At 54.1% G+C, this 15732-nt stretch overlaps 1 protein-coding gene across 1 annotated transcript in view; it reads right to left on the reverse strand.

The window, feature by feature from the left end:
* NBEAL2 (neurobeachin like 2) overlaps nt 1-15732 on the reverse strand; it is a 181140-nt gene that overhangs the window by 111804 nt on the left and 53604 nt on the right. The window contains 1 exon segment of the mRNA XM_065582541.1: nt 4316-4404. Coding sequence (XP_065438613.1) covers nt 4316-4404 — 89 coding nt within the window.

Consider the following 15732-nt stretch of genomic DNA (forward strand, 5'->3'; position numbering starts at 1 on the left):
GCCTCGGAGCTCACTTCTGGTTTATATCTTATGTACCAAAGCTCATGCTTCAGGGCTTCAGCCAGCCACTGGCAGGGGTCAGGAAGGGATTTCCCCCAGTGTAATCTGGGAGGTTTTTTTTTTTTTTTTTTAAATCTTCTTCCTCCGAAACACCAGAGATTGTCATGGCTGGAGAGGAGACATTGGATGGGGAGGGGCAGGGCTCTGAGGTGTTACCAAGGGGGCATGGCTGGCTGGTTCTTGCTCACGTCAGGGTCTAACTGATCACCACATATGGGGTGAGGAAAGAATTTCCCCCCCAGGTTAGATTGGCAGTGACCGGAGGGGGGAGAAGGGGAGGGTTTGCCTTGCTCTGCAGTGTGTGGGTGAAGACCACTTGTCAGGAATAACGGGTGTATCTCAAACATTTGCCTGCCATTGCAGGGGACTTGCGCATTGGTGCACCTCAATCCCCTTTATTCTCTGCCTGTGGCACATAATAGCCTCCTCTTCTGTGGGCTGTGATACTTTGTCTAATTCAGTTGGTGGGTTTAGTGTGAGGGGGGCGGGGGGGAGAGGCTGGTGGCCTGTGATAGACAGGAGGTCCCTTAAGGCCTTGAACTCCATGAGTCTTTCTTCTGGTCTTCCCCCACCATAGCTAGACAGGTTGTTTGCCCTGCAGTTTGCACAAGGAAACAGAACTGACTAATACCCCAGTATAAAGGAGGTGGCAATGTCATGTCAATGGAGAACTCCCTGCTGTCACCACCTCCCCATGCACGGCGCAGGGAAATCAGCTCTCGGTCATCCTGCCCCACCCCCGCAAGAGGAGGGAAGCCGCCAGGAAATTGCACTGATGGTTGGAAGACGCGAGGACAGATTGTAACGTTTCGTCCGCTCCCTGCAATAGAACAAAAGGGTGTGGAAATCAACACTGTGCCAGTGCTAACCACAGGCAGAGGGAGAGAGAGGTGCAGCCACTGCATGATCTGAAACCTGGAAGCAAAGGTTTCCACAAATGGCTGCTTGGAGTTCAACTATCCAGGGCCTAATTGTTAATCTCACCCAGGGGCCCAATTGTGGTTACCTGCATGAATTTGCACTGACACTAGCTTGGGTAAGAGAGTTATCAATCCACATGCTTCAGGTCATAAAACTGACCACCAGAATGGGTCAGGAAGGACTCAACCATATAAAAACAGCATTGCTCCAAAGGTCAGATGCATTATGGGCTTCAGCCTGCGTCACCTTATTGATTTAAATATGGATCGCAGGGACTCAGCACCTTTCAGAATCAGGTTCTGTACTGTGGAGAGGTGGTATAGGACTTCCCGTCAAGCATCAGTTATCGGCCAAAATTTGAGCAAGGGAGGGTGGGAGCGTGAGAAGAGTTTTATCTGAAAGACAACGCACAATGAGCACAGAGTCTGGCTTTACTGCTTCAGAGCTGGTCAAATCCTTTCCAAGGGGTGAACATAATCCTCAGTTACACAGTCAGATTGCCTAATGGGCAGAACGCCCTCTGACCTGCCAGAGGTTTATTCCAGATCTCTTCATGGGCACTTCCCTAATCCCAAAGCCTGGGGCAGTCCCACTAGCCAGTTGTGGAAGGGGCATACGATGAGCTGGAATGAAGAAGCTGGAGAGTCCAGATTTTAGCCTCCTACAGCAAGTACGTTAAAACCCACCCCGAGGTACCAAGGCAGGAGCGCGGGAGAACTTTGGAGGCTCCTCTCTGCTCGAGTGCCAGATGTACCCCCAGAGGGGTCAATACAGGGGGCTAGGAAGCCAGGAACCAGCCACTTCACAAGCCAGGCACTCAGGCAGGAGACCTCCAGAGAATCAGAAACGTGCTCCTTGATCCAACAGAGGCCGCAGCAGCTGAATCAAAGACTCTAGATCAGTTGGCGGTTGGGGGAGAGAACTCAAGAAAAAGGCCAACGCAGAGCAGGGAGTGCTGGTAGCGTCAACAACGAGCTCAGCTGCATAAATGAAGCAGAAGAGGACGAGCGAACCGTCCTTCCCACCACTCCTGAGCCTGGCGGGCCCTAAATCCAATTCCTCCTTTCGTTACGCCGAGGCAGCCCAATGAGATGACAGGGTTTAATGAACGCATTGTGAAATATTTCACAATGCACAACCACAGGCGTGTTCCGAGCCTCCGCAAATGGCATTAAGTGGAGATTGGCGGATTGTTGACAGGGCCGAGTGCAATTACTGTACAACAATTAGGGGACTTGCTAAATATAGCCGATATTTGGAGCCTGGCTTTCCTTCTGCCTTAAGCCATCCAGATTGGGCTCCGTTTCCCCAGCACAGAGCTCCTGGATCATCACTTCGGAAATAGGACATGATTAATCCCATCTACAGACATGGGACCCACCGTGGCCAGAGAGAGCAGGAGCCCAGCCTGGAATAGCCGGGGGGGCTGTGGGTCAGGGCTGAGTTACAAACACAGAGCTCGGCCAGTGCAAGCCCTGGAGCGCAGAGGTGCAGAAGGGAAAGAAAAGCGTTAATGGCTACAGCTGCTTGCAGCGCATCTAGCCACTCGTCCTGCAGTGGAAAGTCACCCGCACGATTTACATCCCTGCCCCTCCAGAACAACGCAGCACGTGGGATTTCAGGGCACTGTTGTAAGTGTAAATCCCTCGCGCTTTCAGCCGGCTGCCCCCATTCTCTCCATTCCCCAGCACAGAAGCAGCTCAGGAATTGGCTGGAGAAATTCTGCATTAGGTGGAATTGCATTAGGAGGAGGTTTTCAAGAGCCCCAAAGCCACGAGCGATGGGCACTAACAAGGTGCCCCATCCCCCATCGGTAGTGGGCGCCGCAGGACACAATGATGCACATTAAACACTGGAATAAATTGCCTAGGGAGGTTGTGGAATCTCCATCTCTGGAGATATTTAAGAGTAGGTTAGAGAAATGTCTATCAGGGATGGTCTAGACAGTATTTGGTCCTGCCATGCAGGCAGGGGGCTGGACTCGATGACCTCTCGAGGTCCCTTCCAGTCCTAGAATCTATGAATCTATAATCCTCAGTCCTGTCCTGCAGAAAGATCTTCTCCAGAGTGAGCAGTCAAATCTCACCCTCCTGCACGTCCCATCTAGAGATAAGGCTTCTCTTGGACGGTGGAGAACACAACCTCGGCGGAGACCGTGGGACCCTCACGTCCACTGGCCTTCCAGGGAACAGCAGCTAACAGCGGAGGAGCATCCATCCCTGTGAATCCTTGTTAGATTCACTATTATTGCACGCTCCTTGGGGCAGGGACCTCCCTTCCAGGTGATCCACCGAGCACAATGATGCCTCCACATTAATATCACGCGGCAAGGTCAAGAAGCTCTTCCTCCTGGAGAAGTGACGCCTGCGCCCTCAGGCGGAGGAGGATTAGAAGCCATTTGAAGCAAGACAGGGATAGCTCTTGGGATGGATCACTGGCTACAGTGCCAGTCACCTCCAAGGCACTGGCCCTGGCCCGAGCAGGTGGCTCCAGAATGTCACAGCCGCCTGGTTTCACGCTGGCAGCTGAGCAGCAATGGATATGGGGGTCTCAGTGCAGGTCCTGGAAGGAGAGGGTCCACTTCACAACAATAACCCCAAGTGGTACTAATTGGCCCCTTTCCTGGCAAGAGAGCAGCTAAAATTCGAATGGGCCATGGAAACTGGCCCCTCCTCTGCCCCTGGTGGTGGTCAGTCTAGGACAAAGCTAAGGCACATTTGAGAGGACAGTACAGGGGACTCTCGCGCCACCGTGGCTTGTGCTGTTCCTCGTCACAGATTTTTGTTTGCTTTATTTTAAGGACCGGAAGGGACCATTAGGATTATCTCATTTGACCTCCACCGTAGCAGGCGAGAGAATTTCAGCCAGCACTTCCTGCATCAAGCCCCTAGCTTCTGGTTCAGTGAGAGACTATTTAAAAAAAAAAGGTCAGGTGACAGAGAATCTTCCGTGTCCCTCAGCAACGGTCAGTTACCCTCACTAAAAACGGCATGACTTGTCACTAGGCTGAATTTGTCTAACTTCGCTTCTCAGCCACAGGGTCTCATTACCTGTGGGTGTACAAGGGGATCTCCAGAGATGCTATTGTTCGGGCACTATTCGCCCAGCGTTCAATTCACACTGGTTTCAAGAATAATATTAGAGAGTAATCTGTGAACCCCTTAGGCAGAGAAACAAGGGAAATCCACTGAAGGCACCGGCTTCCCAGGAGAACTTGTTCTATTCAATTCAAGTTCTTTAACGCCCATGTGAGCTTCAAGCGTTTGCACTAACTAGCGTGACCACAAGGCAGCCCCCAACCCAGAGTCCAGAGCGGGGGAGGGCAGAGACTCACCTCCTCGGGTCCAAAGACTGCACCACGATGATCTTTTCAAAGTTCATGACAAACGCCTCCAGCCACTGTTGCAGGTAGCTCAAGTCTTTCTAAAAGACAAAGCAAGGACGTGGTGAGAAGTCAGGAGTAAATATAAACCAAACGTACACCGCCACACGCAGAGCTGTTAGCTGAAGAGACGGGCCCGAATTAGAACCGTCTAGTCTGAACATTCTCAAACTTCGGGGGAAGTTAGAAACAGAGGCAATTCCAGATTCAAGCTTCCCCCACCTTGACCGATGGATGAGAGAGTGCAGGATACATAGCGCTGCAAAATCCATGATAATTGTACGCAATCCGTATGTACATGCAAGAGGGTCACATGGTCAGGGTCAAACGGGCGGCCAGATTTGGGGGCGTGCAGGAATTGCCTCCCCAGGTAAATTGGCAGAAACTTTGGGGGGTTTCTTTGCCCTTCTCTGAGGCATGGGGTGTAGCTCATCTGCTAGGTGCGTCTGGCCAGATCTCGCCTCATCAACTCCCTGCCACTGCCCGGGCACTGGTGGTCCCACCATCTCTCCTGTTCTCTGCCTGAGAGTTTAGTCTCCCAAGGACTGACGTGAACTGGAGCCTTCGGGCTCAATATAGGGGTATACTGGTGAAATTGAATGGCCTGTGATGTACAGGTGGTCAGACTAGATGATTTAAATGGCCCCACCTCAGCCCAGAGCGATGGGCACCCAAGCCTGGATAGGCTGACAAGTCACATGATCAGCAGCCCATCTCAGTCCCTTCCATTATGACACACCCCCTTATATGATACATATCCGGGAGGGGAGCTCTCCTATTACACAGCAGCCAATCACCATCAGTCTTGGATCCCCACTGTCCACTCTCAGCAAGGCTGACCAGCCCTGCATGGTTCTGGGATGTGCCCTGAGCTCCAGGACCTTCACCGGGCATCTCACTGATCTGACCTCCAGAGGCCCTGTCCGCTCGACAGAGAAATCCTGCTCCAATATCCTGGGCTAAAATTTCCCTTCTCCTCCTCAGAGAGGCGACACACACACACACACACTGGTGGGTCGCTGTCCTTCCCCCCCAGAGAGGGCTGCATCTCAGCAGCGCTGCACGCCCGTAGTTTGTAGAATGTGAGGCTAGATTTCAAAACAGATGCCAGGCAAGTTGTGCAATACAGTTATTACTACACACACTTTTTGGAACAGCCTTTTGCCCTCAGCAGCCCCAAAACGAGATGGTACCACTCTGCCTTTTGTAACCCTTGCCCTTCTAGCAGCACAGACAGCATGTAGGTGAAGCGGGCCGAGTCCTATCCCCCTTCTCCCGCATGCTGGGTTTGTCTTCTCCAGATGTCAAGCTCTGAGGGGCAGGTGTCACATCTCACCTATGCGCTATAAAGCACCATGGACGTTTACAGCCTGGTACTGTATAAAATGATTATTAAACTCACCCCAACTCAGAACACAAGCAGTAACAGAGCAGCAAACTCAGGGTCTGCCATAAGTTGATATGATCTTAAAATCCTCATAGGATGGTCCCACTCATGCCCCCTATTCGAGGGTGAGGGGAGAGATACTGCTAGACATCCATGCAAAACTCCCAAAGGCCAGCCAGTCCAGATTCCACTGCAGGGTACATCACAAACCAGCCCAGAGACCAGCCAACCATCCAAAGGGGAGAGCAGAGACCACAATCCAGGGAAGTCAGAGACCTTGGTGACCATCTCCCAGCGAATGCCAGGAAACAAGGAGAGAGAGAGAGGGGTGGTGGACCAGGTAATCTCTTTTATTGGACCAACTTCTGTGGGAGAGAGAGAGAAGCACTCAAGCTACACAGAGCTCTTCTTCAAGTCCAGGAAAGAGAGTGTCACAGCTAAATACAAGACTGAATAGATAGTTCAGCGTAAGTAGTGGGCACATACATTGTAAGGGACCACTCAGTGTGAATGGACCTTAGAATAGGTTCGATCTTGTATTTTGCGGTGACATTGAGTAAGCTCGAAAGTGTCACCCTCTCACCAACAGAAGGTGGTCCAACAAAAGAGTATCTCACCCACCTGGTCTCTACTGAAGTTTTTAATACCTTTCGAGTTCTTCTGCTTTGCCTGCTAGTTCCTGAGCCTTCAGGTCACACTGCAACCACGAGGGCTGGAAACTTTCCCCAGAAGCTGAGATTGCTGCATAATCACAGGACTCCAGGAGCTAGTGCTTTACAAAAAGCCACAAACAGAGTGCAAGCTGGCAGAGTAGCCAGTTCCAGCAACCAGAAGCCCTTCCCCCCACTTCAGTATCAGACAAGCTGCTGTAAGGTCACACGTCACTCTTGGGGGAGGGGAGGAAAGACCCACGCTATTCTCTGCCATGCAAACAAGCCAAAAGAAAGGGACTGAACAGTCAGGATAGGACGGGGGTGCAGGAGAAGGAATCGGTCCTCTCCCAACAATCCGGGGGCCACCTGCAGGGACTGAACCCAGAACCACTGACTGCATGAGCGGAAGGGCCAGATGTGCTGGTTAAGAGGCAGCGGCAGATTCAAATCACTTCTGCGTGGTCCATTGACTAGAGGGACAAGGACCCAGACTGGGTTAACACGGGTTATGCTGGGAGCCTGTAAAGCCAGGGTCACAGTGCAATGCCCACGGATTGGCATACAGCCCGCGAGGCTCTGCAGTGCCGTTCGAGGCTGCTCCCCCCGGCTCAGTGCGGAGAGGCGGCCCCAGCCCAGCCAGCGGGCTGCTCCAACTCATGCCAGCTGGCTGTGGGCCCGAGGGACCATGTGCCAGCTAGAGAACGCCACAGCTCAGTGTGCACCAGCCACTCCCCCTCCCCACCCACACTACACAAGCCCTGGGGGAATCCCCAAGCAGGGTTCTGCTCCCTTCGTGCCATCGGAGCGGCACAGGGCAGGGCAGAGAATGGGCCCTGCAGCTTGGGTTAACCAGCTGCAATGGTACCGTCAGCCCCACCATGCGCTAAGCCAGGGCCTGGACCCGCCCCCATGCCGGAATCCAGAGACAGACATACACATTCAGAGAAGCCAATCAACCAACAGCTAGCAGCACACGCACCAGCCCCTTTGCAGTCCAGCCTTTCTCCCAAGAGCCATTCCCGTGGGACAGACGGACAGCTGAAACCAGGGGGCCAGAGAGCCCCTCCCTCCATTTCTTCTGCACTCCCTTGCTGCTGCACCCTTCTAGCGCCCATCACCCTGGTATCTAAGCGCTTCCCAGACCTTCTGCCCTTCTCCTTTCCCTGCTAGTAGAGGTTCTGCGCCCCACCACAGGTGGGTGGGTGTGTGCGCGTGCGTGCTCCTCCTCTGAGTAGCTGGCTACCTTGAAAGCCATCTGACGCCGGATCAGCCCGATTTCCTCTGGACGCTCCACAGTTAAGCCTCTTCCCCTGAGAGCAATTTGCCTATCGCTCCATCGCTCTTTCTGTCTCAACTCACCATAGTTCTACAGAAGAGATAGGCCGATAAGGCAGAGTCATTGCAGGGAGAGGTAGCTGCTTCTCTGTGGACAGTCGCAGCTCTGGGGCTAGGAGACCTGCGGGGGGTTTCACGGCCAGTCTGGGAGGGGGGAGTTCGCAGCAGGCAGACCAACGGGCTGGGCCCTAGCTCCCCATCTAAATCCTGGCGTCACGGAAGCCAGTCTTTAGTCTCTGTCTCCCGCCCATCGAGCACACCGGGAGCAAGAAGCGCTTTTGTTAAGCGTCAGTAGCACCCAAGGTTCCCAACGCGTCCCATCGCAAGTCACCTTTGCCAGGAAAGCAAGCGGAGATTCCATGCTCCAATTCCTTCCCACCACGGATGGTCTTAAAGGAAGGGAAGAAGCAGAGGAGAAGTTGCCCCCTTATGGAAAAGCCCTCTAAGCTTTAGAGACTCGTCTCCCCTCTGTAGACTTTCTGGATCAGCCACTGGAACGTGACAGACTCTTTTCCCTCCTACATCAGTCCGCAGGTTGGTGGAAGTCCCTGGAGCAAGGATTTCACTCTGTTTCAACTGACAGCTTTTCCAAGTACTCCTTGTGAAGGTCTACAGGGCTTTCCGAGGAAGGCGAAGAGGGGATTAGATGCACCCTTTCGATATTCCTCAAATGCCTGGCCTCTCCTTGTCCCAGAACCTCTTCCCGACACCCACCGCTCGCCAAGGAAGAGATGCCAGGAGGCCAGCCTCATGGACCTCTGCCTAGCCTAGCTCGAAGTGACATGGCTCCTCTCCCTGGGGGAGCCTAGCAGGACCTGCAGGTGTAAGAGTCGCTGCCCTCAAAAGGGCCTGAGCCTGCCAGCGGCACAGCACTCTCAAAGGGAGTGCCCAGCCCCTGGCTGGATCAGGCCCAAGAGTGGACCGGTAAAAGCTCTCCCACAAGTGACACATGCTAGCCTCCCTCCTGCGACGAGCGAGCGATGGATTTGCCCAGCACTGCAGAGAGAGCAAGTGGAAGCTCTATTTACTAGCTTGTTTTTCACACCCCAGACAGAGCTTGTTTCCTGTAACGACTCAAACATCTGCAAGCACAAGCTCAGAGGCAGACGCCCACCTCGCCTGCACAACCCCCCCGATGCAACGCAGCGGGTTCCCACCTGCACGCCATCCAAGCTGGTGCCGCAGCTACCTGAAAGCCAGTGTGCAGGTGTTACCTGGCAGGCAACGGCCGGAGATCCCATCTGACAGCCTGGCAGCTCCATCATCGGCCCAGGGCTAAGCCAAATCCAGAGGCAGCCGCCTGAGCTGGGAGCCCATGCAGGCGATGGGCTGAGAGCGGAGCCGCTGGCAGCCCCAGCGAAGGTCGGCGATGCTCCGGGAAGGGGCGGGGGAGGGAGAACGTGAGCGCCGAGAGCAGCAAAACAAGAAAGTGGCTTTTAAAAAAAAGCGTTGTGTAAAGAGAGAGCCAGGAAATGCCAAGTCACTAGAAACATCAGCGACACTTCCTCCCGCAGTGCCACCGCGGCCAGGGGACAGGCTGGGTCTCCAAGAGGCACTTGCTTCTAACCCTCGCTCAGCAACAAAGGGGCACCCCGCACCAGCCCAAGGCCCTGGCCACACCGAGAAGGGGACGCTGGTGGGTCTCAGAGCAGCATCAACTTGCTCCTTCTCAGTTACATCTCTAAGGCTACTGGGGCAGGTCCATCCCGGGGTCAGCTCCGCCAACCTTGATGGAGCGACTCCAGGGACGGGCGGCCCGTCACGTCGGGTTTATTGAGTCCTCACAAGCTCCCCCAGAGGGCATCCGGCGCATCACAACCCCACACCTCCCAATCATTACATCAACAGCCCTGGCTCCTGCCCTGCAGCGCCCCCTACTGTTCCAGTCCTGCATCCCCCCACCCCACAGCCCTGCTGTGCGAACCTCAAACCGGAGCCCCAGGAACTCTTGCTGTTCGCAGGCCTGGGCTCTCCATGCTGCCAGTTCTACCTATGAACCTCACCCCTGAGCTGCAGCCCCTTCTACTAGCCCACGGTGGAGGTTCAGCCACCTCCACTGATTAACCTTAATCCTCAGCCACCGCACCTTCCCTTCCTATGCTCTCCTCCGGCACGGTGCTGTCCCAAACGAACCAGAAACAGGCCCCTACGGCCTCCTCGCCCAGCTCGCAGGCTGCCCACCCAGCCATGGGAACGCCTTCTGGACAAGCCTGCGCCGGGGGAATAAGGGCAGGCTCGCCAGCGTGCGATTCACGCAAGGGGCAAGACGAGAACCAGGCCCAAAACATAGTGCTGTGTCAGAGGGGTTCACAGCCAGTCGACACTTGGCAAGTGCATCAAACTACTTCTTGTGCACTAAAATTCAGCAGGGAGACGGCAGGAGCGAAAGATGCCGGGTTCCCATTGGTGAAGGGAGAGCAGAAGGCGGACCAGTTTCAGCGGGGAGTCCAAGAGGGCATGACTTGACTTGTGGGACTGAGGTTAAAGGGGATGACGCCATTTACACTAAAAACCTACAGAACGATTGTTTTTTAAATAGGGTAGAATCATCCAATAGGCTTCTAACACACCAGGGATAGAATTGCCTACTGAATTCTACACCAGGGTTAGAAAGAACGCCCTAGAAATGCTAACATTTTCGACTGGACTTTTCTACCTTCTTCCAGCAGGTTACACCAACCGTAGGGCTCCTATATACGGAGCCACACGTAACTCTCACACGTGCACACCGCACCACAAAGTTCGGCCTCTGAATCTCAGTGAGCACGAAGGAACTCATGCGGGTGCAACTCACACACCAGGGGAGCACGGTAAGAAAAGACGGGGAAGTACAAACAGTTCACCATGCACCCACTTACTGCTTTGTCAAGGGCTGGAGGAGGGACCTCCGAGTTTGGCAGCGCCCAGATTAAGGTGGTCTGATCTTTCCTGTTCTGGTTCAAACAGGAATTAATTCAGGGAAGTTCTACAGCCGGTGCTTCAGGTGATCACAAGCGTCCCTTTTGCCTTTATAATCTATGAATCTCTGCACTAGAGGTGAGCCCAACCCTTTTGCCAACTGTTCCCAAAGTTCAGGGGTCTTCAGGGTTCCGATCTCAGGCCCTTCTCAGTCCAGGGGAAGGTTCCCAAGCTGCCCCAACTGCTTCCCTGTTTGTGACAGCACTGACCCCTGCATCTCTCCACGCATGACCAGGACACCCCTGACTAACCAGCTGGCAGGAGAAATGGAAACGAGCGAGCGACAAGCCAACAGCCCCCGAGCCAACGACGGGAGGAAGAATTTGCAGAGGGCCCTGAAAGCTTCCCGCTCTGCAGTGAGGGTTTTGCAATCTCCTCTCTGCTCAGGATATTGGGCAAGAAGAGGGGGTTAAATCAACCTGCCCTGGGAGTGCCTGCGCAGGTCACCGCTTACCAGCAGGCAGCGCACATCTTGCAGTTTGGCAAAGCGGGGGGAAGTTGGAGGGCAGATTATCCTCCAGCCAGCTCCCACCTGCTCCCTGGGTAACAGCCCCAGTGCAGCCGGAAAAGCCATAATGAGAGGTGGGATGCTAGAAGGGGAAGTGGCTCCTAGGACCCTAAAAGGCCTCAGAATGAGTGAGCTGGACCTATTTCGAATGCACCTTGCAGTAATCGGGCAATAGGATATAGCATTCAGGTCAACTGGAAGGGGTGTGCTGAGGGCCTCCCAGGACTGGCACTCAGAGCAACAACTGGGGGGCTTACCCGGCACTATCTTATCACACAGGATTTGCCATACCAGATATGGACCAATCAAGTAGCCTCCTGCAGTGACCAACACCTGATGTGAATAAACTTCACAATGCACCCGGCCAGCTGCGCAATGCTGCCCCAAGCCTGCCTGACCCCTGTGACAATCGCTTGATGCCCTGAAGCATGACAATTGCGTATACAGATGAGCCAGTGGCTAAGCCAATTTTAAAGACATCACGCTTCACTGGAACATGGTTACAGTCAGAAGAGGGATCAAATACAAATGTCTCCTTTGGGGCCAGCGAAGGAGTGTCTGCCAACTCTAGACAGCAATACATTTTTATGCCTGTTAGGCATAAAAGGAGAGGGAGCTGGATTCTAATCCACTACGTGCACGGAGGGGAGTGTTAATTAAGTTCCAATCCCAGATTCCTTCTCGCTGGGTGTTGTGCTTGCCAGAAGGAGCCCAGCTTGACTTTCAGATCCCAGGCAGAGTCTGCAACCGGAATACGCCAACCTCGTTTTACTTTTAAATTGACAGTGCTTAGAGTCATAAAACGCCATGAGCCATTTGTACAACTTGAATGCCATCAAATATAAAAGCAGCTGGTTAAATTAATGTCTTGAGACCTTTGGAAAACTACGTTTCTATGCGACGGATGCGGTTTCATTTAAGCATGAAGCAGGTCTTAGTCACCCTCATTCTACAGATAGAGAAACTGAGGCAGGGGTTAGACTTGGCCACGGTCGCATGGTGAGTAAGAGGTAGGATCAGAATGACAGCCAGTCCCACTTGCTCTATCTAGCCACTAAATCTCAATCCCTCAGCAGCAAGCTCTTTGGGGCAGGGCATTTGTACAGCGCCTAGCAGAACAGGGGCCTGACCCGGGGCTACCCCGATATAAATGTTAAATAAGATCATCCATTGAAGTAGATGCAACTGGAAGGGACTCTCTCTCTCCGGGTGAGTCTTCACGGCAGAGCTAGCGCAGCTGATCGGCACCCGGGCCAGGCTAGCCTGGGCACGAACAGCCCCACCACCGAGCCCTCCATGCATTATCGTGTCCTCACTGGTGCCGGGCTCGGTCTCTCTCGCTAGGATTCCCAGGGGCACATCCCATGGTTCTTTGTGGGTGACCTCATCTGTCCTTCTGGGCACACCGGGGGAACTGGGGAAGGCTATCAGCCCCCCACCCCCAGAGATTTCGCCTGCGTCCCCACTGCAAAGCAGCACCTGGGCTCTAACCCCGCCAGGCCAGCTAGCCCAGGTTGAAAGCACCAGATTCGCAGGGGAGGTTTGTGCGCGGACAGGAGGAGGGCTAGGGGGTAACAGCCTGGCTTCACTGCAGTGAGGACAGACCCTCAAAGCGGTGCTGGGGGGCGGACTACGCAGAAGGCGGATACGCCAGGCCTTAGCCCTGACGTGCAACTGTCTGCATGAGGACGCAGGAGGATTCTTAAACAGCCGAGGGATCAGAGCCTGACTTCCGAAGAGTGACTAATAGCCAGCGAGCAGCTGCCGTGACTGCTTCCCCCAATAAACCGCACCAGGATTCCCGTGGCCGGGACGAATCAGGAGACGACAGGTGCAGCAGTGAAGGGGTGGGTGTTTCCTGGAAAGGGAAGGAGGGTGGCAAAGAAAGAAGCGATCCACCTGTACTCAAAGCCAATCATCGTGACAAGGCAGGCTATGACAGGCTGAGTCAGCCGCAGCGCAGACTGTTCCCAGCTCCGACAGAACTTCGGTTCTTGGCTCCCATTCAGAGGAGCCTTTTGCTTAATGCCTGGCTCAGTCGTTCGTGTTTTGGCGGAGTTGGTTTGTATTCAGGTGCTTAACCCGTCCTCCCCAGCTCCTTCAGCCCGCGAGGCAGCTGCGATTCCAGACACGGGGGTGGGAAGCCCATAGCAGGGGAGTGATGGACTGCCTGAGATAGTCAGCGTGGTCATGGAAGGACTTTTAACAGTTCAGTCTGATTGACAGGCAAAACAGAAAAGGGAATCCATGGGACGCAGTGTGACCTAGTGGATAGAGCACGGGGGGCACAGGATACCTGAGTTTCTGGCTTGACCTCTTCCCTCTTTGGTGACCCTGGGCAAGTCACTTCCCTGCCCCATGCCTCAGTTTCCCCATCGGTAAAATGGAGATAATGATACCGACCTTTGGAAAGCTCTTTTAGATTTCTGGGTAAAAAGCAACAGGTATTAGTTATTATAGTGCTGGGGGGGGGGAGAAAATCAAACAAGGGTAGGCAGCTTGCAACGCAATGGGTCGGTCTAAAGTTAGTGGTCGTTGAGCTAACTAGCGCTCTGGACATAACACAAACATCTGTGCTTTGCCCGAATGCCACCCTTGGTACTCAGCTGGAGTGAGAACAGGACCAAATGCTCTAGTCTAGACAAACCCCAGGAGAAGGGGCAGCAGGATGTTACCTTGGGAGAACCAGGTTCAAATCCCATCATGGGTCACAAGTGAAACAACTTTGCTGTTAGCGTCACTAGCTGCAGAATGGCTCTGTACTTCCCAGAACACAGACTAGCCACTTGACTGGCTTCAATGGTTCCAGAATTTCAATGCAGGTGTTGGCCTTGAGGGAGCTATGGGAATTGGTGCCAGATGAGGCCCTGGCCTTCCATCTTTTGACTAAGCCGACAGACCAGGCCGAAGATCTGGAGTACGTTCCAAGTTCGACATTAAGCCCAGGTTTCTTAGAGGTTCTTTCCTTGTGCAGGATAAATGAGGGGTACCGCTGACCAGGTGTGTGTTCATTCTGAGCATCGAAGCAGACACTATTGCTCTCTTAGCATTGGGATTAGGGCCACAGTGTCCGACAGTTTCTATATTTGGAGTGCAGCGTCTTTCAAGAAAACCCCCTTTACTAAAACAAATGCCCCTTCCATGCCACAATCTTCCAAAGCACAGAAACCCTGCGTCTCCGCTTTACAGCGGGACACAGCTCAGGGCCTGATTGGCACCTTGCCTGCCCCGGGGCCAGACCTGATTTAAAAAGATCTACTCTCATTCAAACACGAGTTACCAGCCTCCAGGCGGGAATCCCTGGGCGAGATTCTCTGGCCTGTGTCATCCAGGAGATCAAGCTCACTAGATGATCGCACGGGTCCCTTGTGTCCTTGAAATTCAAGAACATGGATCCATTACCACCCATCTCTTCAATACATTCAGATCCAGATGGAGTTTCAAACCCTAGGACCTGCATTCTCCATAACCACCCCCCCCCCCCCCGGCTACCCCGACCCAGTGGCTGCCTTTGGCCAACCCCAGTTTTAGTGCCTCCCCAGCAGCAGGCGCACTCCCTGTATATAAAATTCAGCACAAACAGTGACCGGTCAGACTCGGGCAATGGCTGAATTAACCCTGAAATCCCCAGAGGGGTTTGTGTCTCAGTCTCCTTCTCCCTCAAGTTAAGAGAGGCGGAAAGAAGACCCGCTACAAGGGAGAGGCTACAAAAACGCCTGCTCCCAGTCCGAGTGGGTTTGTTAAGGACACCTACCGCAGGGTGAGCGGCAGTCTCCGATACACCCAAAGGACAGTAGCTAACAGCCGCTGTGGACTTCTTTTTAGTTCCTTCTCTCACAACAAGGGGCCAAGCAACGCAGATGGGGAAGGAAGCAGGGCTGGGAGAGCCAACCCAACTGAGCAGCTGTTGCGGGCACCGACTTCAGCAACAGGTTTGAACAGCCTAGTGGCCGCTCTAGGCTGGATGTTCTGGTGGGACCCGGAAGAGGACATTGCTGCATCCATGTCCGGCCTTCTCCAGTGTAGACGGGACGGGACAAGCCGTAACCTCAGCTAGCACACCCTAACCACTGCTTCTGGTAGTCGAGGGCAAGGCTGGAGTAACAGCTGCCAGCGGTGTAGCGCCGGGGAGGACAGACGGACGGACAGCAGGCAGGCCCTTCGTGCGGTTTTAAGCCGGAGAGGCCTGTTTTTAAAACTTTGTTCCCCGGCTGGTACGGAGACAAAACCGGAGGCGCTTTTAATCCCAGCCGTGGGACGCCATTTTGCAACGCGCGCTACTCCGGCGTGGCCTCGCCTGCCCAGTGCGTAGAAGGTCATGCCAGTGGGGGCAGAGTGGCACGCGCTGCATGGCATGACCTCACGGGCGAGGTCCCTCGGCCAGGACTCCGGGGAGGTGCAAGTGGCTGCCCTAAACACATTCACTTCACTCTGATTTTATCCCCTAGTGTCTTTGGGAGAGGCAGGGCCCCAGGGCCCCAAAGGTCAAGTCAGCACTACCCTGGCACACACACACTCAGCCATCCCT

The sequence above is a fragment of the Chrysemys picta genome, chromosome 2, assembly GCF_011386835.1.
Source record: "Chrysemys picta bellii isolate R12L10 chromosome 2, ASM1138683v2, whole genome shotgun sequence".
Classification (NCBI taxonomy): domain Eukaryota; kingdom Metazoa; phylum Chordata; order Testudines; family Emydidae; genus Chrysemys; species Chrysemys picta.